This window comes from Pongo abelii, chromosome 5 (assembly GCF_028885655.2).
Source record: "Pongo abelii isolate AG06213 chromosome 5, NHGRI_mPonAbe1-v2.0_pri, whole genome shotgun sequence".
NCBI classification, from domain to species: domain Eukaryota; kingdom Metazoa; phylum Chordata; class Mammalia; order Primates; family Hominidae; genus Pongo; species Pongo abelii.
In genome coordinates, this window is record NC_071990.2 from 2,996,137 (window position 1) to 3,018,737 (window position 22,601).

Sequence of the window (22,601 nt, forward strand, 5' to 3'; positions counted from 1 at the left end):
GTGTGCCTGTAGTCCCAGCACTTTGGGAGGCTGAGGTGGAGGATCACCTGAGCCCAGGAGTTCAAGACCAGCCTGGGCAACATAGCAAGACCCCGTGTCTACAAAAAATACAAAAATTAGCCAGGCGTGGTGGCGTGTGCCTGTAGTCCCAGCCATTTGGGAGGCTGAGGCAGGAGGATCACCTGAGCCCAGGAGTTCAAGACCAGCCTGGGCAACATAGCAAGACCCCGTGTCTACAAAAAATACAAAAATTAGCCAGGCGTGGTGGCGTGTGCCTGTAGTCCCAGCCATTTGGGAGGCTGAGGTGGAGGATCACCTGAGCCCAGGAGTTCAAGACCAGCGTGGGCAACATAGCAAGACCCCGTGTCTACAAAAAATACAAAAATTAGCCAGGCGTGGTGGTGTGTGCCTGTAGTCCCAGCCATTTGGGAGGCTGAGGTGGAGGATCACCTGAGCCCAGGAGTTCAAGACCAGCCTGGGCAACATAGCAAGACCCCGTGTCTACAAAAAATACAAACATTAGCCAGGCGTGGTGGCGTGTGCCTGTAGTCCCAGCACTTTGGGAGGCTGAGGTGGAGGATCACCTGAGCCCAGGAGTTCAAGACCAGCCTGGGCAACATAGCAAGACCCCGTGTCTACAAAAAATACAAAAATTAGCCAGGCGTGGTGGCGTGTGCCTGTAGTCCCAGCCATTTGGGAGGCTGAGGTGGAGGATCACCTGAGCCCAGGAGTTCAAGACCAGCCTGGGCAACATAGCAAGACCCCGTGTCTACAAAAAATACAAAAATTAGCCAGGCGTGGTGGCGTGTGCCTGTAGTCCCAGCACTTTGGGAGGCTGAGGCAGGAGGATCACCTGAGCCCAGGAGTTCAAGACCAGCCTGGGCAACATAGCAAGACCCCGTGTCTACAAAAAATACAAAAATTAGCCAGGCGTGGTGGCGTGTGCCTGTAGTCCCAGCACTTTGGGAGGCTGAGGCAGGAGGATCACCTGAGCCCAGGAGTTCAAGACCAGCCTGGGCAACATAGCAAGACCCCGTGTCTACAAAAAATACAAAAATTAGCCAGGCGTGGTGGCGTGTGCCTGTAGTCCCAGCACTTTGGGAGGCTGAGGCAGGAGGATCACCTGAGCCCAGGAGTTCAAGACCAGCCTGGGCAACATAGCAAGACCCCGTGTCTACAAAAAATACAAAAATTAGCCAGGCGTGGTGGCGTGTGCCTGTAGTCCCAGCACTTTGGGAGGCTGAGGCAGGAGGATCACCTGAGCCCAGGAGTTCAAGACCAGCCTGGGCAACATAGCAAGACCCCGTGTCTACAAAAAATACAAAAATTAGCCAGGCGTGGTGGCGTGTGCCTGTAGTCCCAGCACTTTGGGAGGCTGAGGCAGGAGGATCACCTGAGCCCAGGAGTTCAAGACCAGCCTGGGCAACATAGCAAGACCCCGTGTCTACAAAAAATACAAAAATTAGCCAGGCGTGGTGGCGTGTGCCTGTAGTCCCAGCACTTTGGGAGGCTGAGGCAGGAGGATCACCTGAGCCCAGGAGTTCAAGACCAGCCTGGGCAACATAGCAAGACCCCGTGTCTACAAAAAATACAAAAATTAGCCAGGCGTGGTGGCGTGTGCCTGTAGTCCCAGCACTTTGGGAGGCTGAGGTGGAGGATCACCTGAGCCCAGGAGTTCAAGACCAGCCTGGGCAACATAGCAAGACCCCGTGTCTACAAAAAATACAAAAATTAGCCAGGCGTGGTGGCGTGTGCCTGTAGTCCCAGCCATTTGGGAGGCTGAGGCAGGAGGATCACCTGAGCCCAGGAGTTCAAGACCAGCCTGGGCAACATAGCAAGACCCCGTGTCTACAAAAAATACAAAAATTAGCCAGGCGTGGTGGCGTGTGCCTGTAGTCCCAGCACTTTGGGAGGCTGAGGCAGGAGGATCACCTGAGCCCAGGAGTTCAAGACCAGCCTGGGCAACATAGCAAGACCCCGTGTCTACAAAAAATACAAAAATTAGCCAGGCGTGGTGGCGTGTGCCTGTAGTCCCAGCACTTTGGGAGGCTGAGGCAGGAGGATCACCTGAGCCCAGGAGTTCAAGACCAGCCTGGGCAACATAGCAAGACCCCGTGTCTACAAAAAATACAAAAATTAGCCAGGCGTGGTGGCGTGTGCCTGTAGTCCCAGCACTTTGGGAGGCTGAGGTGGAGGATCACCTGAGCCCAGGAGTTCAAGACCAGCCTGGGCAACATAGCAAGACCCCGTGTCTACAAAAAATACAAAAATTAGCCAGGCGTGGTGGCGTGTGCCTGTAGTCCCAGCACTTTGGGAGGCTGAGGCAGGAGGATCACCTGAGCCCAGGAGTTCAAGACCAGCCTGGGCAACATAGCAAGACCCCGTGTCTACAAAAAATACAAAAATTAGCCAGGCGTGGTGGCGTGTGCCTGTAGTCCCAGCACTTTGGGAGGCTGAGGCAGGAGGATCACCTGAGCCCAGGAGTTCAAGACCAGCCTGGGCAACATAGCAAGACCCCGTGTCTACAAAAAATACAAAAATTAGCCAGGCGTGGTGGCGTGTGCCTGTAATCCCAGCACTTTGGGAGGCTGAGGCAGGAGGATCACCTGAGCCCAGGAGTTCAAGACCAGCCTGGGCAACATAGCAAGACCCCGTGTCTACAAAAAATACAAAAATTAGCCAGGTGTGGTGGCGTGTGCCTGTAGTCCCAGCACTTTGGGAGGCTGAGGTGGAGGATCACCTGAGCCCAGGAGTTCAAGACCAGCCTGGGCAACATAGCAAGACCCCGTGTCTACAAAAAATACAAAAATTAGCCAGGCGTGGTGGCGTGTGCCTGTAGTCCCAGCCATTTGGGAGGCTGAGGTGGAGGATCACCTGAGCCCAGGAGTTCAAGACCAGCCTGGGCAACATAGCAAGACCCCGTGTCTACAAAAAATACAAAAATTAGCCAGGCGTGGTGGCGTGTGCCTGTAGTCCCAGCACTTTGGGAGGCTGAGGTGGAGGATCACCTGAGCCCAGGAGTTCAAGACCAGCCTGGGCAACATAGCAAGACCCCGTGTCTACAAAAAATACAAAAATTAGCCAGGCGTGGTGGCGTGTGCCTGTAGTCCCAGCCATTTGGGAGGCTGAGGCAGGAGGATCACCTGAGCCCAGGAGTTCAAGACCAGCCTGGGCAACATAGCAAGACCCCGTGTCTACAAAAAATACAAAAATTAGCCAGGCGTGGTGGCGTGTGCCTGTAGTCCCAGCCATTTGGGAGGCTGAGGTGGAGGATCACCTGAGCCCAGGAGTTCAAGACCAGCGTGGGCAACATAGCAAGACCCCGTGTCTACAAAAAATACAAAAATTAGCCAGGCGTGGTGGTGTGTGCCTGTAGTCCCAGCCATTTGGGAGGCTGAGGTGGAGGATCACCTGAGCCCAGGAGTTCAAGACCAGCCTGGGCAACATAGCAAGACCCCGTGTCTACAAAAAATACAAAAATTAGCCAGGCGTGGTGGCGTGTGCCTGTAGTCCCAGCACTTTGGGAGGCTGAGGTGGAGGATCACCTGAGCCCAGGAGTTCAAGACCAGCCTGGGCAACATAGCAAGACCCCGTGTCTACAAAAAATACAAAAATTAGCCAGGCGTGGTGGCGTGTGCCTGTAGTCCCAGCCATTTGGGAGGCTGAGGTGGAGGATCACCTGAGCCCAGGAGTTCAAGACCAGCCTGGGCAACATAGCAAGACCCCGTGTCTACAAAAAATACAAAAATTAGCCAGGCGTGGTGGCGTGTGCCTGTAGTCCCAGCACTTTGGGAGGCTGAGGCAGGAGGATCACCTGAGCCCAGGAGTTCAAGACCAGCCTGGGCAACATAGCAAGACCCCGTGTCTACAAAAAATACAAAAATTAGCCAGGCGTGGTGGCGTGTGCCTGTAGTCCCAGCACTTTGGGAGGCTGAGGCAGGAGGATCACCTGAGCCCAGGAGTTCAAGACCAGCCTGGGCAACATAGCAAGACCCCGTGTCTACAAAAAATACAAAAATTAGCCAGGCGTGGTGGCGTGTGCCTGTAGTCCCAGCACTTTGGGAGGCTGAGGCAGGAGGATCACCTGAGCCCAGGAGTTCAAGACCAGCCTGGGCAACATAGCAAGACCCCGTGTCTACAAAAAATACAAAAATTAGCCAGGCGTGGTGGCGTGTGCCTGTAGTCCCAGCACTTTGGGAGGCTGAGGTGGAGGATCACCTGAGCCCAGGAGTTCAAGACCAGCCTGGGCAACATAGCAAGACCCCGTGTCTACAAAAAATACAAAAATTAGCCAGGCGTGGTGGCGTGTGCCTGTAGTCCCAGCACTTTGGGAGGCTGAGGCAGGAGGATCACCTGAGCCCAGGAGTTCAAGACCAGCCTGGGCAACATAGCAAGACCCCGTGTCTACAAAAAATACAAAAATTAGCCAGGCGTGGTGGCGTGTGCCTGTAGTCCCAGCACTTTGGGAGGCTGAGGCAGGAGGATCACCTGAGCCCAGGAGTTCAAGACCAGCCTGGGCAACATAGCAAGACCCCGTGTCTACAAAAAATACAAAAATTAGCCAGGCGTGGTGGCGTGTGCCTGTAGTCCCAGCACTTTGGGAGGCTGAGGTGGAGGATCACCTGAGCCCAGGAGTTCAAGACCAGCCTGGGCAACATAGCAAGACCCCGTGTCTACAAAAAATACAAAAATTAGCCAGGCGTGGTGGCGTGTGCCTGTAGTCCCAGCCATTTGGGAGGCTGAGGCAGGAGGATCACCTGAGCCCAGGAGTTCAAGACCAGCCTGGGCAACATAGCAAGACCCCGTGTCTACAAAAAATACAAAAATTAGCCAGGCGTGGTGGCGTGTGCCTGTAATCCCAGCACTTTGGGAGGCTGAGGCAGGAGGATCACCTGAGCCCAGGAGTTCAAGACCAGCCTGGGCAACATAGCAAGACCCCGTGTCTACAAAAAATACAAAAATTAGCCAGGCGTGGTGGCGTGTGCCTGTAGTCCCAGCACTTTGGGAGGCTGAGGTGGAGGATCACCTGAGCCCAGGAGTTCAAGACCAGCCTGGGCAACATAGCAAGACCCCGTGTCTACAAAAAATACAAAAATTAGCCAGGCGTGGTGGCGTGTGCCTGTAGTCCCAGCCATTTGGGAGGCTGAGGTGGAGGATCACCTGAGCCCAGGAGTTCAAGACCAGCCTGGGCAACATAGCAAGACCCCGTGTCTACAAAAAATACAAAAATTAGCCAGGCGTGGTGGCGTGTGCCTGTAGTCCCAGCACTTTGGGAGGCTGAGGTGGAGGATCACCTGAGCCCAGGAGTTCAAGACCAGCCTGGGCAACATAGCAAGACCCCGTGTCTACAAAAAATACAAAAATTAGCCAGGCGTGGTGGCGTGTGCCTGTAGTCCCAGCCATTTGGGAGGCTGAGGCAGGAGGATCACCTGAGCCCAGGAGTTCAAGACCAGCCTGGGCAACATAGCAAGACCCCGTGTCTACAAAAAATACAAAAATTAGCCAGGCGTGGTGGCGTGTGCCTGTAGTCCCAGCACTTTGGGAGGCTGAGGTGGAGGATCACCTGAGCCCAGGAGTTCAAGACCAGCCTGGGCAACATAGCAAGACCCCGTGTCTACAAAAAATACAAAAATTAGCCAGGCGTGGTGGCGTGTGCCTGTAGTCCCAGCCATTTGGGAGGCTGAGGTGGAGGATCACTTGAGCCCAGGAGTTCAAGACCAGCCTGGGCAACATAGCAAGACCCCGTGTCTACAAAAAATACAAAAATTAGCCAGGCGTGGTGGCGTGTGCCTGTAGTCCCAGCCATTTGGGAGGCTGAGGTGGAGGATCACCTGAGCCCAGGAGTTCAAGACCAGCCTGGGCAACATAGCAAGACCCCGTGTCTACAAAAAATACAAAAATTAGCCAGGCGTGGTGGCGTGTGCCTGTAATCCCAGCACTTTGGGAGGCTGAGGTGGAAGATCACCTGAGCCCAGGAGTTCAAGACCAGCCTGGGCAACATAGCAAGACCCCGTGTCTACAAAAAATACAAAAATTAGCCAGGCGTGGTGGCGTGTGCCTGTAGTCCCAGCACTTTGGGAGGCTGAGGCAGGAGGATCACTTGAGCCCAGGAGTTCAAGACCAGCCTGGGCAACATAGCAAGACCCCGTGTCTACAAAAAATACAAAAATCAGCCAGGCGTGGTGGCGTGTGCCTGTAGTCCCAGCACTTTGGGAGGCTGAGGCAGGAGGATCACCTGAGCCCAGGAGTTCAAGACCAGCCTGGGCAACATAGCAAGACCCCGTGTCTACAAAAAATACAAAAATTAGCCAGGCGTGGTGGCGTGTGCCTGTAGTCCCAGCCATTTGGGAGGCTGAGGTGGAGGATCACCTGAGCCCAGGAGTTCAAGACCAGCCTGGGCAACATAGCAAGACCCCGTGTCTACAAAAAATACAAAAATTAGCCAGGCGTGGTGGCGTGTGCCTGTAGTCCCAGCACTTTGGGAGGCTGAGGCAGGAGGATCACCTGAGCCCAGGAGTTCAAGACCAGCCTGGGCAACATAGCAAGACCCCGTGTCTACAAAAAATACAAAAATTAGCCAGGCGTGGTGGCGTGTGCCTGTAGTCCCAGCCATTTGGGAGGCTGAGGCAGGAGGATCACCTGAGCCCAGGAGTTCAAGACCAGCCTGGGCAACATAGCAAGACCCCGTGTCTACAAAAAATACAAAAATTAGCCAGGCGTGGTGGCGTGTGCCTGTAGTCCCAGCACTTTGGGAGGCTGAGGCAGGAGGATCACCTGAGCCCAGGAGTTCAAGACCAGCCTGGGCAACATAGCAAGACCCCGTGTCTACAAAAAATACAAAAATTAGCCAGGCGTGGTGGCGTGTGCCTGTAGTCCCAGCCATTTGGGAGGCTGAGGCAGGAGGATCACCTGAGCCCAGGAGTTCAAGACCAGCCTGGGCAACATAGCAAGACCCCGTGTCTACAAAAAATACAAAAATTAGCCAGGCGTGGTGGCGTGTGCCTGTAGTCCCAGCCATTTGGGAGGCTGAGGTGGAGGATCACCTGAGCTGGGGAGGTTGAGGCTGCCGCGATCTGTGATTACACCACTGCACTGTAGCTTGGGTGATAGAGGCAAGACCCTGTCCCAACAACAGCAACAACAACCAAAAAAAAAAAAAAAAAAGAAAGAAAAGAAAAAGACGAGTTCTCACTATGTTGCCTTATTCAACTTTTTATTCAATTTTCTTATCTGGTTGTCTCACACATACTTTAAATTCAGTCTGTCTAATACTGAATTCATGATTTTCTCTCTAGGCCTGTCCCTTCTGCTAAATTTCTTGCCATTATAAATAATACTCTTTCTCCCTGAAAATAATATTTTAATTACTATTTATTGAGTGCCTGCCATGAGCTAAAGTTTTTAACAACGTGATATCCCTGTAAGGTCTCTGATACTCAGCCTGCTTGTCAAGTGAAAAACGGGGGCTCACAAAAGTGAGGAAACCTTCCAGACCACATCCCCCACACTGCAGCCTGCAGCCCACTCCACTCTTCTGCTGGGCTCTGAGTGGACCCATCTTGCCCTCCCCCTCTCTCCCTCCCACCAGGCTGCTGCCAGACTCGTTGGTCCCGCCTGGGCTGATTCTGTGCCACCCCAACCGGTCCAGGTCCTTGCCGCCTACCAGTCAGCCTTCCGTGATGCTCTGATAGCAATTCAGCAATATGTGAATCTCGTGGTATCTTACTTTAAGCCTTCCAGGACTCCCCACAACTTTCCTGATAAAGTTCAGGCTCCTTCACTTTGGTCACGGAATGAGTGGCCCGGCCTCTGCCTCTCCAGGTCCCCTCCCCCCACATTCCCCTCCCAACCACCAGTGTCCAGCCATCCAAGACCACCTGGCCCCCTGCAGCAGGTGGCCGGCTCCTGCCTCCTTGTGTGGGCCCTTCCCGCTCCCTTCCCACTCCTTCACTTGTTTGCTGACTTCTCTTCTCCCAGAATGGCCCAAGCATTCCATCTTCCAGGAAGCCCTCACCGCCGCCACCCCCTCTCCATTGCCCGTGTGAGCACACAGGCCACTCTGCTACAGATGGACGGCCGGTTCTTGTACCCGTCTCCTGGGGTGTAGGAGCAACAGTATCTCCCTAGGGTCTAAGTCCATGAGTGAAATTGCTGAGTGTTGTGGGCAGATAGACTACATTACAAGTGACAGATTATTTTCCAGCAAAATAAATTTACACTTCCACCAGCAATAGATGAGATTCTTAACTTTTAGCTCTTCAACAAAAACTTGAAATTCTCAGACTTCTTAATTCACTAGCCAATCAAATGGGTGTAAGATGTTATCTTATTTGGGTCTTAATTTGCATTTCGTATTACTAATAAGATTGAAAATCTGTGTTTATCCACCGTTTGAGTTTCTTCTGTATTATATCTATTCATGTATTTTTATTGGCTAAAAGTTTTTTATTATGTAATAATTGATAGATACAATACAGTATGTTTGGGTATACGGTATGAAATGTAACAACAAAACAACCCCCCACTCCACCCAGCTCCGCACCAGAACACTTTCAATGTTATCCCAGTGTCACTGCTGTGCAGTTTTTAAAAAATACTCTAATCCTAGTCAATAACCCCTTTTTGGGTAACTGTGTTGCAAACACCTTTTCACAGTGGGTGGCTTGCCTTTTTCTTTATGGGCAGAACTACTTAATGTAAGAAAATGCCACAATGTTTTATTTTTCTTTCCTTTTTCGTTTTCTTTTCTTTCCTTTTTTTTTTTTTTTTTTTTTTTTGAGACAGGGTCTCCACTATTGCCCAGGCTGGAGTGCAGTGGCACCATCTCAGCTCACTGCAGCCTGCCTGCTCAACATCAAACTATCCTTCTGCCTCAGCCTCCCAAGTAGCTGACACTACAGGCACGTGCCACTGCACCTGGCTAATTTTTGTATTTTTTGTAGAGACAGGGTTCCGCCACATTGCCCAGGCTGGTCTCAAACTCCTGGACTTAAGTAATCCACCCACCTCAACCTTCCGAAGTGCTGGGATTACAGGTGTGAGCCACCATGCCGCCCGGCCTCACAGTGTTTTATTTTCTCATTGGTTTGGCTGGTTTTGTTTGATTTTAGATCCACCAACATGTTTGCCCATTTGTTTATTCACCTGTTCTTTTTTCTCAAATGTTCCTTCTAAAAGCATTTATCTTCTCTTCTTCCTGAAGTTAGTTTCAGAAGTTATTTAAGGGCAGCCTGTTAATGGTCAACTCAGTTTTTACCAACAAGTGTCTTTTCTTTCACCTACCTTTTCTGCAAGTCTGTTTAGCTGAGTGTGGAAATGGAAGTGGAAAATCATCATCTCCCCCATTCTGCAGTCTTCTGCCTTCCATCCTTGCTGTTGAGAAGTTTCCTGTCTGTCTGCGTGGTTCCTGCTTCAGAGTGATGTGTAACTCTCTGGCTGTTTTTCAGATTTTCTCCTTACCTTTGATACATTGCTGTTTAAATATATTCTGTTCAAGTGCAGATTTCATTTTACTTGTCCTGTTTGGAATACATTGCGTTTTTGTTTGTGGATTCTTTGATTCATTCTGAAGAACTCTCCCACCCATTATTTCTTCAAATAGGCATCTCGTTCATTCTCATTATTCTCTTCTTCTGAGATGCGTGGACTTTTGTAGACCTCGTCTTTCCATCTTCCTTATCTCTTCTTCATCTTCTTGTCTCTCTGCGTGGTGTTCTGCATAATTTCTTAAGATTTCTCTTCCAATTTTCTAGTTTTTTCATTAACTTTATAAAAATCCTGTTTGTTTTGTGACCTTTGGTTAGGAGCTGATATTTGCTTACTCTTAATCTGAAAACAAACAAAACAGCATAAATCGAGAGCGCTTTCCTTCCGGGAAGATTTGCATTTGTTGCTCTTGGGAACCACAGGATCATACCAGGTTGGGGCCATTTTTAGCTCAGCTTAATCCAGGAGTCTCAGGTTGGGCCCCCGGCCTGCCTGCAAACACTGCGTCTCCACCCAGAGCAGGCCTACCTTTGGAGCTGGCTTACTTCCTTCGCTGTATTTTCAGGGTTCTCTTTCTCATGTGCAGACACACTCACACACACTCACACCCCGGTTTCCATTAACCACTGCAACTTCAGCAATGCCACAGAATTCTGTTTTGTGAAAGATCTAGTTATTCCCCTGCAAGAAGGCCTTTCAGAGGGTGTGGTCTGCCATACAGCCAAAAGTAGAAGCATGTGCAGGGACGTTTTACTAGCCATCTTCACACTGTCTTGCTTGCTTCTCTCTCCCTTACCCTCCGCCCCCAAACATTTTCTTCTTCCCACATCTCCCCACCTCTTCAGGCTGTCTCCACGTACCTCATTCAAGTCTTATCATTCTTGTGCAGAGCAGTTCATCCTCTTCAGCCTTTATCTTCAACCACACGGGGCCTACCTCTGAATATTTAAGCCAGTCAGCAGAAGCAAAGGCAGGCACCAGGCACTGTCCTGTAATGAGGGATCCACCCTCCTCAGAAGGCAGTTGTGATTGTAAATAGCAGTTTTTCCTCCATTTGGTGATTTGAATTCACTAAGCACACAGTGAGTGCCTGCCGGGTGCCTGACGTTGTCTGGGGCTCTGTAGAGATTGTTGTTCATGTAAGTTCATGCCATTAGTGTTATATTTCTTCCATGTGTAACATGTAGCTCTCAGTAAGCAATATTTAATATGCTCAAGAGCATTAGAATCTTTACTTATCACAGTGTATTTAAAGAAATATGGAAAAGATTGGCCTAAGGAATTGCACTTGTTGATTCATGTTAATGGTTGTTTTTAGCTATTCTTCCCTACCAGTGAATCATCTACAGTATAGTTTGAAGTTTGGTACTTAGCCTTTTACACCCATATTTCTTCCATAGCAGAAATTAGAATGAATAATTTGTGTGCATTTTTCAATGTCCATACAAATGCAATGCAGAAAAAAACTCCTCTTTTGCAAACATTGCCGCTCTTCCTCAGGTGACCCTGTTAGGGTCATATTTTCTTTTATCTTGTATCTTTAAAGGAAAGCAGTAAGTGCAGCTCTAATTTCATCCACTTGGTAAGCATTGATTTGTGGGCCTGTATTGTGGGAGGCACTAGTGTAGGCCCTGGGGTACAGTGGGGAGCAAAGCAAAGTCCCTTACACTGCACACAGGTCCTAGTGGGAGGCAGGCACTCAGCCCTGGGTCCAGAAGGCACCGCAAAGCAGCAGCCAGGGCTAAGCTGAGCAGAGGGAGGGAGGGAGGCATTCCAGGCAGACGAGACAGTGAGCGCATGGGCGCAGAAGTGGCTCTTGCTCGCAATACTTAAAGACGATACTTTAGTATGAAACTAAACCTTTCTTTGCCTACACTTCTGTTTTTCAGGCATCCGAGATGTTTCTAAATGGAGTGAGAGAACAAGAAAGCCTCTAGAAGCCCTCTATGGGCATGACTACTTTGCCAGAACCTGTGAAAAGTGGGTGGATGGCATAAGACAGTTTAAACATCTCCCAGATGGTAGGTTACTGGGCTTGAAGGGCTCTCTGCCTGGTATAGAGAGTGCTCGAGTTCCTCCCCAGTGTTCCAGAATTGCTCAGTGATTGATGAATCCGCCCATCGCCCTCACACGCTCATGCGTGAGCAGAACAGAGAATACTAGTTATTGTATATATTGTGCCGGTTCTTGTGCAGTCAGTCTGGCTGAATGTAGAGGCAGGACTGCGTGTCCAAAGGTTCACATTGTTGAGTCTTTAACAGCAGACTGTTCTTTTTCCTTCTAACCCTTGGTGTGTGTGTGATGACAAAATAATTATCCAGAAGCCTTAAACCGTTTCTATTTTCTAATTCCAGAATGAGTAATTCGAAAATAAATAGGCCACAATATGTACAATATTTTTTCCTTTTTACACATTTAGATGTGTCACCCCACGAGGACACTGTTAATCTTTAATCTCAATGGAATTAATACGAGGAAGAAAATATTCAGTTTTTTTCTCGTTTTCAGAACTAAGTGATATGACCTTAACTATGAACAAATATCTCCAATTTTTTTTTTTTTTTTTTTTTAGATGAAGTCTCACTCTGTCACTAGGCTGGAATGCAATGGCATGATCTCAGCTCACTGCAATCTCTGCCTCCTGGGTTCAAGCGATTCCTCTGCCTCAGCCTCCCAAGTAGCTGGGACTACAGGCGTGCACCACCACGCAGGCAAATTTTTTTGTATTTTAGTAGAGGCGGGGTTTCACCATGTTAGCCAGGATGGCCTTGATCTCCTGACCTTGTGATCTGCCCACCTTGGCCCCCGCCAAGTGCTGGGATTACAGGCCTGAGCCACCGTGCCCAGCCTCTTATTCTTTATCTGAAAAATTGACAAGATTTCCAGTTAAAGTAAGAATTGACATCTTTAAGAGAAATTCTGAATTATAGTTTATTTTCATACAGCTATTTATGTTTATAATCTCATTTTTCTTTTTTTTTTAATTGCTGGAAAATAAGAGTAGCTAAGATCTAATCTTGGAGTGCATTGTTACAAAATGGTTGTGATTGAAGGACCAATTTGATCTATTAGGTAATCATTTCCTGCATGAATCATCTGCCAAAACTTTCACAATGAAAAGGACATTTGGAAATGTTACTCTTCTGGTTTGAGTTGAAAACAGCAAATGTATCAAATTTATGCCTTATAATGTTCCTGTTCAGATGCAGCATCCACCCATGGAAACAGGCCCTGGAAATCTCTGCTCTTAAAACAAAAGAATGCCATAAAACAATGTTTAAGACAGTTCTCCATTAAAGAGGGCACATTTGTAAAATGTAAACTTTTATGTTTTATTGAAGAGAGTAGTGAAAAGATAGGAAGATTTAAAGGTGGAAATAGGGTTAAATCAGCAATTCAAAAATACGTTCTTGATACAGAGGCTGTAGTGGTGTCTGAACTGTCTCACAGCGAGACCCTTCATGATGTGTCCCCCTTCTGTGCTGACTAATTTGGTAGGAGCCCTTTTTTCCTACTGTCCTCTCAGGTTTATGGATGCTTGGTATAGTGTAGGGATTCATTGCATTGCATGGCTCTGGAGTGCGATGTGCCTGAGTGTAAATTCTGGCTGTGCCCCTGGCTTGCTGTAAGAATGGATCTGGGCAGGTAACTTAGCTTCTTGAAGCTTCGGTTTCCTATCTGTGACCTCGAAAAGCTGTTGTGGGGATTAAATGAGGTATTATCTGTTCCGCTTTGGTGCAGGATCAAAGACACAGTAAGTGCCTAATGAAAGGTTGGTATTACTGTTATTACAAAAGTACTTAATGGAGAAACATTTTTATATGCTGAATGAGTTAAAACATGTAACTACTGTGTTTAACAGATATGAAATTGTTTAAACAGTTCCTGGCAGAAAGTGAGCACTCAGTAATATTGACTTTGATCATCATCTCGTGATGATGCAGTTGGCTGGTGTGTGTCATCTCGGGACAGGAGAGGGAAGTGTCAGAGACCTGCAGAAGTATTTCCCTAGTCAACGGGTCCCCTTCTCACTTAGCAGGCAGTGACTTCCCACTGAAGAGGAGGGAAAGGCCTGGGGCCCGTGCAGGGCAGGGGAGCACTGCACTGTCGGGGCAGCTCCCAGCCTTCTCAGAGCTGCTGTGCCTTCCTCTTGACACACACGGAGAAGGAAGGAAGGAGAAGAAAAGAGCTGGCTTAGGGATGCCGGAAACCTTAGATGCAACTCTCTTTTTAGCCCCACAACAGCCCGAGGGAACTATGATTGTTCCTGTTTGTGGCTGAAGCTCCCAGTGGTTAAGGACCCACCACAGTCTCACAGAGGCAGAAAACTGCAGTACAGGGACTAGGGCCCAGGCTGTCCATCATTGCCTCAGGAAAGTTCTCATAAATGGGAGTAAGTCCTTACAGTCTCTGCAAAGTGTGTTAGTCAGGAGTGTCACAGAGGCATCAGTGATAAGGAGAAGCTGCTTTACCATGCGCAAGTTGTATAATAAATTCCTCGTGAGGTTCATATGCTTTGAGGGCTGGCCGGGGCCCCTACACTCATCTGAAACGTGATTTCCAGGGCAAAGCTCTACAGGTGTCAAGCACCTACCACTGTTTTCACGGTGGGAACCGCCACTGTGGAATATAGTGGTGGGGTGTTTATTTGATTTTCCTACGATTTTATGCGAATTTAAATCAGGCTACTTATTTACTAGTAGAGCTCAGAAACAGGCAAACAAACAAGAAACAGAGAGAAACAGAAAAGGGAACCCAAAGAATGTTAGAGCTGGAAGGAATCCCAGGCAGGGTCAAATCCAAACCGCGGTTTTTACAGATAGGGAAACTGAGGGCCAAGGAGGGGCAGGGCTCGCCGAGTTTCGCTTCCTCTGACCGCGTAGAATGGTTGCACTAAAGCAGATTCCTCGTGCTGTGTATCCTTCAGGTAACATCTGCCGGCACCTGCTGCCCCGGGTCCAGTGCCCCACCTTGATTGTGCATGGTGAGAAGGATCCTCTGGTCCCGCAGTTTCATGCTGACTTCATTCATGAGCACGTCAAAGGTTCACGGTAAGTCCTGTCACCGCCTTCACACTCCCCGCCAGAGCCTCGGAGTCAATGGGCAAAGCTACTGGAAGGAAAAGAACCAAGAGGAGTTGGAGTTTTAGAGTACACAGCCCCCCTTTTTTCCAATGCCAGTCAGTAGCACCGCTTTATTTAGGGTACCACGGAAGACAGAAGCCTGAACTGTGGGTGACGATAACCAGAAGAAAAGGCGCGTTCAGATAGACAGCTCTTACTTTTATGAGTGGCAAACATGCTCATAGGTGCTAAGCCCTGTCACTTGGTAATAGTTTAGATTTATTTCCATCAGTATTAACTGAAACAGTTTCACAAAATTTGGAAATTTTCAGTTTAGTTTTTTATCATTATAAAAGCACTGACCACCCAATTTAAAAAAATCCATTAAACCAAATTTCTGATGTCTGCTGACAGCCAGCCCCGCTTAGCACGGTTAATGGTAGTGTTCCCTGTCCCTAAAGCCCCCAGGCCAGCAGGGAAAGCAGGCACAGAAACCACTCCACTGCTTCCTTATCACTCTGTTCCATGATATATTTAACAACGGATTTCTCAGAGAATTTTTAAATGAGGAAAAAAAGTTTCTTTTCTATAATAAAATACAATTACCGTAAACCTTTATAATTCCTATATCCATAATGGACAATGCTATATCCATTTAGCATTTTTTAAGTTAACAGGCATCTCTTTATTCCACACGTTCCTCCTATACCACTTAAACCATGAATCAAAAATACACATGGGCCTGTATAACAAATAATTCATTTGGTAAGAGCATAGAGTCAGCGAAGAGCAAAGGTGAGAGTTAGGCAGGATTATATTACGGGTGGACAGAGAGGTTTAATGGAGGAGTTTTTTTTTTTTTTTTTTGGAGTTGGAGTCTTGCACTGTCGCCTGGGCTGGAGTGCAGTGGCACAATCTCGGCTAACTGCAACCTCTGCCTCCCGGGTTCAAGCGATTCTCCCACCTCAGTCTCCCAAATAGGTGGGATTACAGGTGTGCGCCACCATGCCCAGCTAATTTTTTTTATTTTTAGTAGAGACGGGTTTCACGATGTTAGCCAGGCTGGTCTCAAACTCCTGACCTCGTGATCCGCCTGCCTTGGCCTCCCAAAGTTCTGGGATTACAGGCATGAGCCACCACGCCTGGCTTGGAGTTTTTAAATTGGTTTAGTAGCGGCTGGGCACAGTGGCTCACACCTGTAATTCCAGCACTTTGGGAGGCTGAGGCGGGCAGTTCACTTGAGGCCAGGAGTTCAAGACCAGCCTGGCCAACATGGCGAAACCCCATCTCTACTAAAAATACAAAAATTAGCCGGGCATGGTGGCGGGCGCCTGTAATCCCAGCTACTCAGGAAGCTGAGTCAGGAGAATCGCTTGAACCCGGGAGGCGGAGGTTGCAGTGAGCCAAGATTATGCCACTACACTCCAGCCTGGGTGACAGAGTGAGACTCCATCTCAGAAATAAATAAATAAATAAATAAATAAATAAATATAAATTTATTTAGTAGGGAATAAAAGGTATTTTCAAACTAGACTTTATAAAATTATAATACTAAGTTATGGTCATGGTACAAAATTCCAATAGTATACTTTCTTATTAATCCTTGCAAAAGTTTTTTTTTTTTTTTTTTTTTGAGGCAGAGTTTCACTCTTGTTGCCCAAGCTGAAGTGCAGTGGCGCGATCTCGGCTCACTGCAACCTCCGCCTCCCAGGTTCAAGTGATTCTCCTGCCTCAGCCTCCTGAGTAGCTGGGGTTACAGGCATGTGCCACCACGCCCAACTAATTTTTGCATTTTTAGTAGAGACGGGGTTTCACTGTGTTAGCCAGGATGGTCTTGATCTCCTGACCTTGTGATCCACCCACCTTGGCCTCCCAAAGTGCTGGGATTACAGGCATGAACCACCATGCCCGGCCTGCAAAAGTTTTTTATACAATCTTAGTTTTTGTGCTTTTGATTGTATACATTTGCAGTGTACAAAGTGATATCTCCATATAGCACTTAATATTTTAAAATGTATTTTATATGTAGTATCTCGTTATAGTTTATGACACATTTATGAAAAATATTATCCATTTTACAGATGAGAAATCATGGCTGAGAGATGTTAAGCAATCTTTCAAGGTTGTATAGCTAGTAAATAATGAATCTTAGATTTTTCTCCTAATATGGTGCTTTTCCACCATAGCACAGCTGCCACTTATCTCTTAATATGTATGATGGTAACATGCCTAGAATAAGATACCAGGTGACCTGGTTAATTGTCTTCCAGCTTCAGAAATGACAAGTTTTGCACAGTGACACACATAGTAAATGTGGTATGTGCCCTTAAAGAGCCAGGTTCAATTAAAGTCAGTCTACAAGAAAGTTTAATTTCGGAATTAAAGTTTAATTTAGGCCCATCTCCTAGCAACACAGTACATCAGTATAGGAGAAAAACACCCTTACAGGCTCACACCTGTAATCCCAGCACTTTGGGAGGCCGAGGTGGGCAGATCACTTGAGGTCAGGAGTTCAAGACCAGCCTGGCCATCATGGTAAAACCTCGTCTCTACTAGAAATACAAAAATTGGCGAGACATGGTGGTGGGCACCCATAATCCCAGCTACTCAAGATGCTGAGGCAGAAAATCACTTGAACCTGGGAGGCAGAGGTTGCAGTGAGCCAAGATCATGCCACTGCACTCCAGCCTGGGCAACAAGAGCCGAAACCCTGTCTGAAAAAACAAACAAACAAACAAACAAAAAACACTTAAAGGCACAGACTATCCCTTCCCAGATTTTTACCAAGAAATACAGATTATGTGTGAAGCAAACACCAAACTGCCTTTCTTGCCTCAGAAGGAGGCTGAACAAAGGGTGGAGTTACTCAGCAGGTCTGCAGTCTGCTTCCAGCTTATGTTAATTTGTCTCTTTCTCTCTTTTCTCTTTGTGGTAGAAGAAAAATAAGAATAGCTTATTTTTATTTTAAGCAAAGAGGCCTTAGAGATAAATTCAAGCTCAGTGATTTTAAAATGTGTTTTTAGTCGGTTGAAGCCCTTCCTCTAACAAGCTCTTGTGCTGAAGTCTGAGATACGAAACACAATGAGAGCTGCTCAGACCACAGCAGTGATGGGGAGCAGGCTTTGCCTTTCTGCCTCCTGTGTCCAAATTTCCTCATATAAGTACAGCAGTAGTAATAGATTAGGACCTACTCATATGACTTCATTTCAAATTAATTACCTCTTTAAACGCTCTACCCAAAGGAGGTCACACTCTGAGATGCTGGGGGTCAGGATCTAAGCATATCAATATGAGGGGTGCAGTTCAGCCCATCACAGTGCTTCTGAGGAGGTACTCAGATCTCAGGAACCAGAGGTCCGGTTCTGGGTTTCAGACTCGACTGCAAATGATGAGTCCCTCGCCTCTCGCCCGCAGCCCCTCTCCATCCCTCAGCCCCTGCCTTTGCCTGCCTGGGTGTGTGCTCACCCCTTAGGCCAGGACTCATGCGGCTCCTCAGTGAGGCTTCCTTGCCTCTGAGTGCGCCTCCAGTTGCTCGCTCACCTATCTGAGGTCATGTGGCTCCTTATTCATACCATTTTTCTTCTTTTTTTTTGAGACAGAGTCTCGCTGTCACCCAGGCTGGAGTGCAGTGGTGTGATCTTGGCTCACTGCAAGCTCTACCTTCTGGGTTCATGCCATTCTTCTGCCTCAGCCTCCCGAGTAGCTGGGACTACAGGCGCCACCACGCCCAGCTAATTTTTTGTATTTTTAGTAGAGACAGGGTTTCACGGTGTTAGCCAGGATGGTCTCGATCTCCTGACCTCGTGATCCGCCCGCCTCAGCCTCCCAAAGTACTGGGATTACAGGCGTGAGCCACTGTGCTTGGCCTTCTTTTTTTTTTTTTTTTTTTTTTTTTTTAAGAGACAGGTCTTGCACTGTCATCCAGGCTGGAGTGCAGTGGTGTGATCACGGCTCATTGCAGCCTTGAACTTCTGGACTCAAGTGATCCTCTCACCTCAGCCTCCCAAGTAGCTCAGTTATAGGCACGTACCACCACGCCTAGCTAATTTTTTGTGTATGTATTTTTTGTAGAGATAGAGCCTTGCCATGTTGTCCAGGCTGGTCTTGAACTCCTGGGCTCAAGCAATCCTCCTGCCTTGGCCTCCCAAAGTACCAGGATTACAGGTGTGAGCCACTGCACCTGGCCTCCTTATTCATACCTCTAACAGCTGCTAACGTGAATGCAATTCTTCCCCTGTTGAACACTCCACCGCCTATCCCAGGATATGGTCTAGAGCATCTGAACATGCTCAGTGCATGTTGAAAGAGAGAGAGGGAGAGCGAGAGGTGCACAGAGGGCCATGTCTCTGTGGATGGGCTGGGGTCACCAGTGCAGGACCAGCTGCATGTTCTGAGCCCAGGCCTGAGGGCCAGACCCGGTGGGAAAGTCCATGTGGCACAGAGTTCGCCTCAACTAAAGGGGAGGGAGAGGGGTTAAGAGCACCAGCAGGGGACTCAGACAGACCTCGGTTTGAGTGCTGGTGTGGGTTTGAATGCTGGTTTGGGTTGGAGTGCTGGTTTGGGTCGGAGTGCTGGTTTGAGTTTGAATGCTGGTTTGGGTTGGAGTGCTGGTTTGGGTTGGAGTGCTGGTTTGAGTTTGAATGCTGGTTTGGGTTGGTGTGCTGGTTTGGGTTGGAGTGCTGGTTTGGGTTGGAGTGCTGGTTTGAGTTTGAATGCTGGTTTGGGTTGGTGTGCTGGTTTGGGTTGGAGTGCTGGTTTGGGGTGGAGTGCTGGTTTGTGGTTGGAGTGCTGGTTTGGGTTTGAATGCTGGTTTGGGTTGGAGTGCTGGTTCGGGTTAGAGTGCTGGTTTGGGTTGGAGTGCTGGTTTGGTGGTTTGGGTTTGAATGCTGGTTTGGGTCGGAGTGCTGGTTCGGGTTGGAGTGCTGGTTCTGGTTCGGGTTGGAGTGCTGGTTTGGGTTTGAATGCTGGTTCGGGTTTGAATGCTGGTTCGGGTCGGAGTGCTGGTTCGGGTCGGAGTGCTGGTTCGGGTCGGAGTGCTGGTTCGGGTCGGGGTGCTGGTTCGGGTCGGGGTGCTGGTTCGGGTCGGAGTGCTGGTTCGGGTTTGAATGCTGGTTCGGGTTTGAATGCTGGTTCGGGTTTGAATGCTGGTTCGGGTCGGAGTGCTGGTTCGGGTCGGAGTGCTGGTTCGGGTTGGAGTGCTGGTTTCGGTTGGAATGCTGGTTCGGGTCGAGTGCTGGTTCGGGTCGGAGTGCTGGTTCGGGTCGGAGTGCTGGTTCGGGTTTGAATGCTGGTTCGGGTCGGAGTGCTGGTTCGGGTCGGAGTGCTGGTTCGGGTCGGGGTGCTGGTTCGGGTCGGGGTGCTGGTTCGGGTCGGGGTGCTGGTTCCGGTCGGGGTGCTGGTTCCGGTCGGGGTGCTGGTTCGGGTCGGGGTGCTGGTTCGGGTCGGGGTGCTGGTTCGGGTCGGGGTGCTGATTCGGGTCGGGGTGCTGGTTCGGGTCGGGGTGCTGGTTCGGGTTGGGGTGCTGGTTCGGGTTGGGGTGCTGGTTCGGGTTGAGGTGCTGGTTCGGGGTGGGGTGCTGGTTTGATGTGGAGTGCTGCTTTGGTCACCATGTGCTGGGTGTAATATTTCTGTACCACTGTTACCTCTTGTGTGAAATGAGCATGACAATACCTATCATCTCAAGATAGTTTTTGAGGAATGAATGAGGAGGTATTTGTACATTTGGACTTAAATTTAAGACTTAACACACCCAGCCTGGGCAACATGCTGAAACCTCGTCTCTACAAAAAGCAAGAAATTAGCCAGGTATGGTGGTACGCACCTATAGTCCCAGCTACTCAGGAGGCTGAGGTAGGAGAATCACCAGAGCCTAGGAGGTCGAGGCTGCAGTGAGCCATGATCATGCCACAACACTCCAGCCTGGGCTTAGGAATGAGACCCCATCTCAAAAATAAATAAATTAAAAAAAAATACTCAACAGACAGTAGCTGCCACTTTTGAGGATGGAATGCTGGTATGGATATAGGTGAATAGGGCCCCCAGAGGACATTGGGGCATAGCTTGAAATTAGGTCAGGCAAGTTGCTGTCTGTTCCAACTTTCAGCACCATTATTATTTGAGTTATTTTTAAATTTTTTAAGAGAAGGTCTCGCTCTGTTGCCCAAGCTGGAGTGCAGTGGCCCGATCATAGCTCCTGGCAGCCTCAACCTCCTTACCTGAAAGGAGGCTCCCGCCTCAGCCTCTTGAATAGCTAAGACAACACCATTATTAGTGTAGGTATATGGGCATATTTGGGTTCTCCAAAAAAATAGAACCAACAAGATGTGTATGTGTGTATGTATATATAGGTAGAAAAAAGAGATTCATTATAGGGAATTGGTTCATGGAGTATGGAAGCTGACAAGTCCCAAGGTCTGCAGAGTGAGTTGGCCAGCTGGAGACCCAGGAGAGCTAAAGGTGTGGTTCCAGTCTAAGTCTGAAGGCCTGACAGCCAGGAGAGGTGATGGTGTGGTTCTAGTGTGAAAGCCAGGAGGCTTGAGACCCAGGAAGAGCCAATGTTTCAGCCTGAGTCCAAAGGTAGGAAAAAGCCAACATCGCAGACTGAAGGCCAAGGAATTCGCTGTTCTCAGGCTTCTTGTTCTACTCAGGCTTTCGGCAGATTGGATGAGACCCACCACATTGGGGAGGGCCTCTGCCTTATTCAGTCAATGGATTCAAATGCTAACCCATCCAGAAACACCCTCATGAACACACTCAGAAATAATGTTTGACCAAATATCTGGGCACCCTGTAGCCCAGTCGAGTTGACACAAAGTATACAGTCACAGGGTGAAGGGCTGATGGATGCCATCTCTGCGGAGGTCTGGGCCTTGTGTTGGGTTCACCAGAGGGTGTGCTGGCAGGCTGGCAGCGAGGGATCAGGCCTGGGATGTCTGTGCAGTGGGCTAGTCACTGTCCTCTGTCTGGACCACTGAAGGGAAGGAAGGGCCTCTTTCTGCACCTTACTTGGCTGTTTGGGTCTGGCCACCAGTGGTAAGATGGCCCTAGTCCTCCCAGGCAGGCCAGTGGGAGCCTTACCACTAGGTGGAGTGAAATGAATTGGCTTAGGTGGAAAAGATTCACACCAGTGACAGTGGTTCATTTTCAGCTCCATAGAAAAGTGAAGCCAGGTTCTGGTGGGGAGGTAGATGCTGCAGGCAGCCAGGGCTGCAGCTTCCGCTCTGGACTACCTCCAGCCTGGACGCAGTGGTTTGCCCGCTCCTCTGCTACTGCCCCAGGTGACAGTTCCCCACCACTGGCATCCCAGCCCTCCTCTTCCCAGGTGCTGCTTTCAGCTCCTCCCAGCTGCTGCTCAGGTGGAAGGGAAAACCGTCAGCTCCACACGCTGCCTGTGGGCTCGTTACAGGATTTACTGCACACAGAATTAGCCAGTGCTTATCAAGTTGAGTCTTTTGTATTAATATTTCAAAAACAGTGTGGTCTGAACCTTTCCAGACAAATCTTACCTGTGAGATTATATTAAAACCTCTCTTAAGAGAAGCAGCCTCCAGTTGGAGGTGTTGTGTTAGCCAACAAATGTAGATTAATTGTGCTCCCCTGAGTCAGTCATTGTTTAATATGCTGCACAGATTAACACCTTAAGGAATTCTGCACATTGTGAAGTGCAATACAAGTATACTAATAAAATAACAGCAGACATTTATTAAGCTTACCACGTACCCACAGACCCTATGCTGCATATGTTGAATCTACGATCTCATTCATCCTCAGAACGATTCTGTAGGGTAGATTCTATTACTGTCCGCATTTTCCAGATGTGGAATTGTGACTCAGGGAGATGGACGTAGCCTGTCAGTATGGACTCTGTGCTGTTTAGACAAAACATGTCCTGGCCTCATAAAGCCAGTGTTTTCCTCCCACAATGATGCCTCCAGTTTACATCCAACTGTCACAGGAAGAAAGCTTTCCTGCAGTCCAGGGCCCGACTAGGTCCCCGCAGTCACAGCAGATTTGGAAAGGCTTTGTCCTCCATACACCACTTAAAAGCACCAA

The 22,601-nt window shown here is 48.8% G+C and overlaps 1 protein-coding gene across 4 annotated transcripts in view; it reads left to right on the plus strand.

Annotated features, from left to right (window-relative positions):
- BPHL (biphenyl hydrolase like) overlaps positions 1-22,601 on the plus strand; it is a 42,579-nt gene that overhangs the window by 15,679 nt on the left and 4,299 nt on the right. For all 4 annotated transcript variants that reach the window (XM_002816358.6, XM_009241399.4, XM_054557139.2 and 1 more), the window contains exons 5-6: positions 11,376-11,507; positions 14,414-14,537. In XM_002816358.6, the coding sequence (XP_002816404.4) occupies positions 11,376-11,507; positions 14,414-14,537 (256 nt within the window). The remainder of the gene's footprint in view (positions 1-11,375; positions 11,508-14,413; positions 14,538-22,601) is intronic.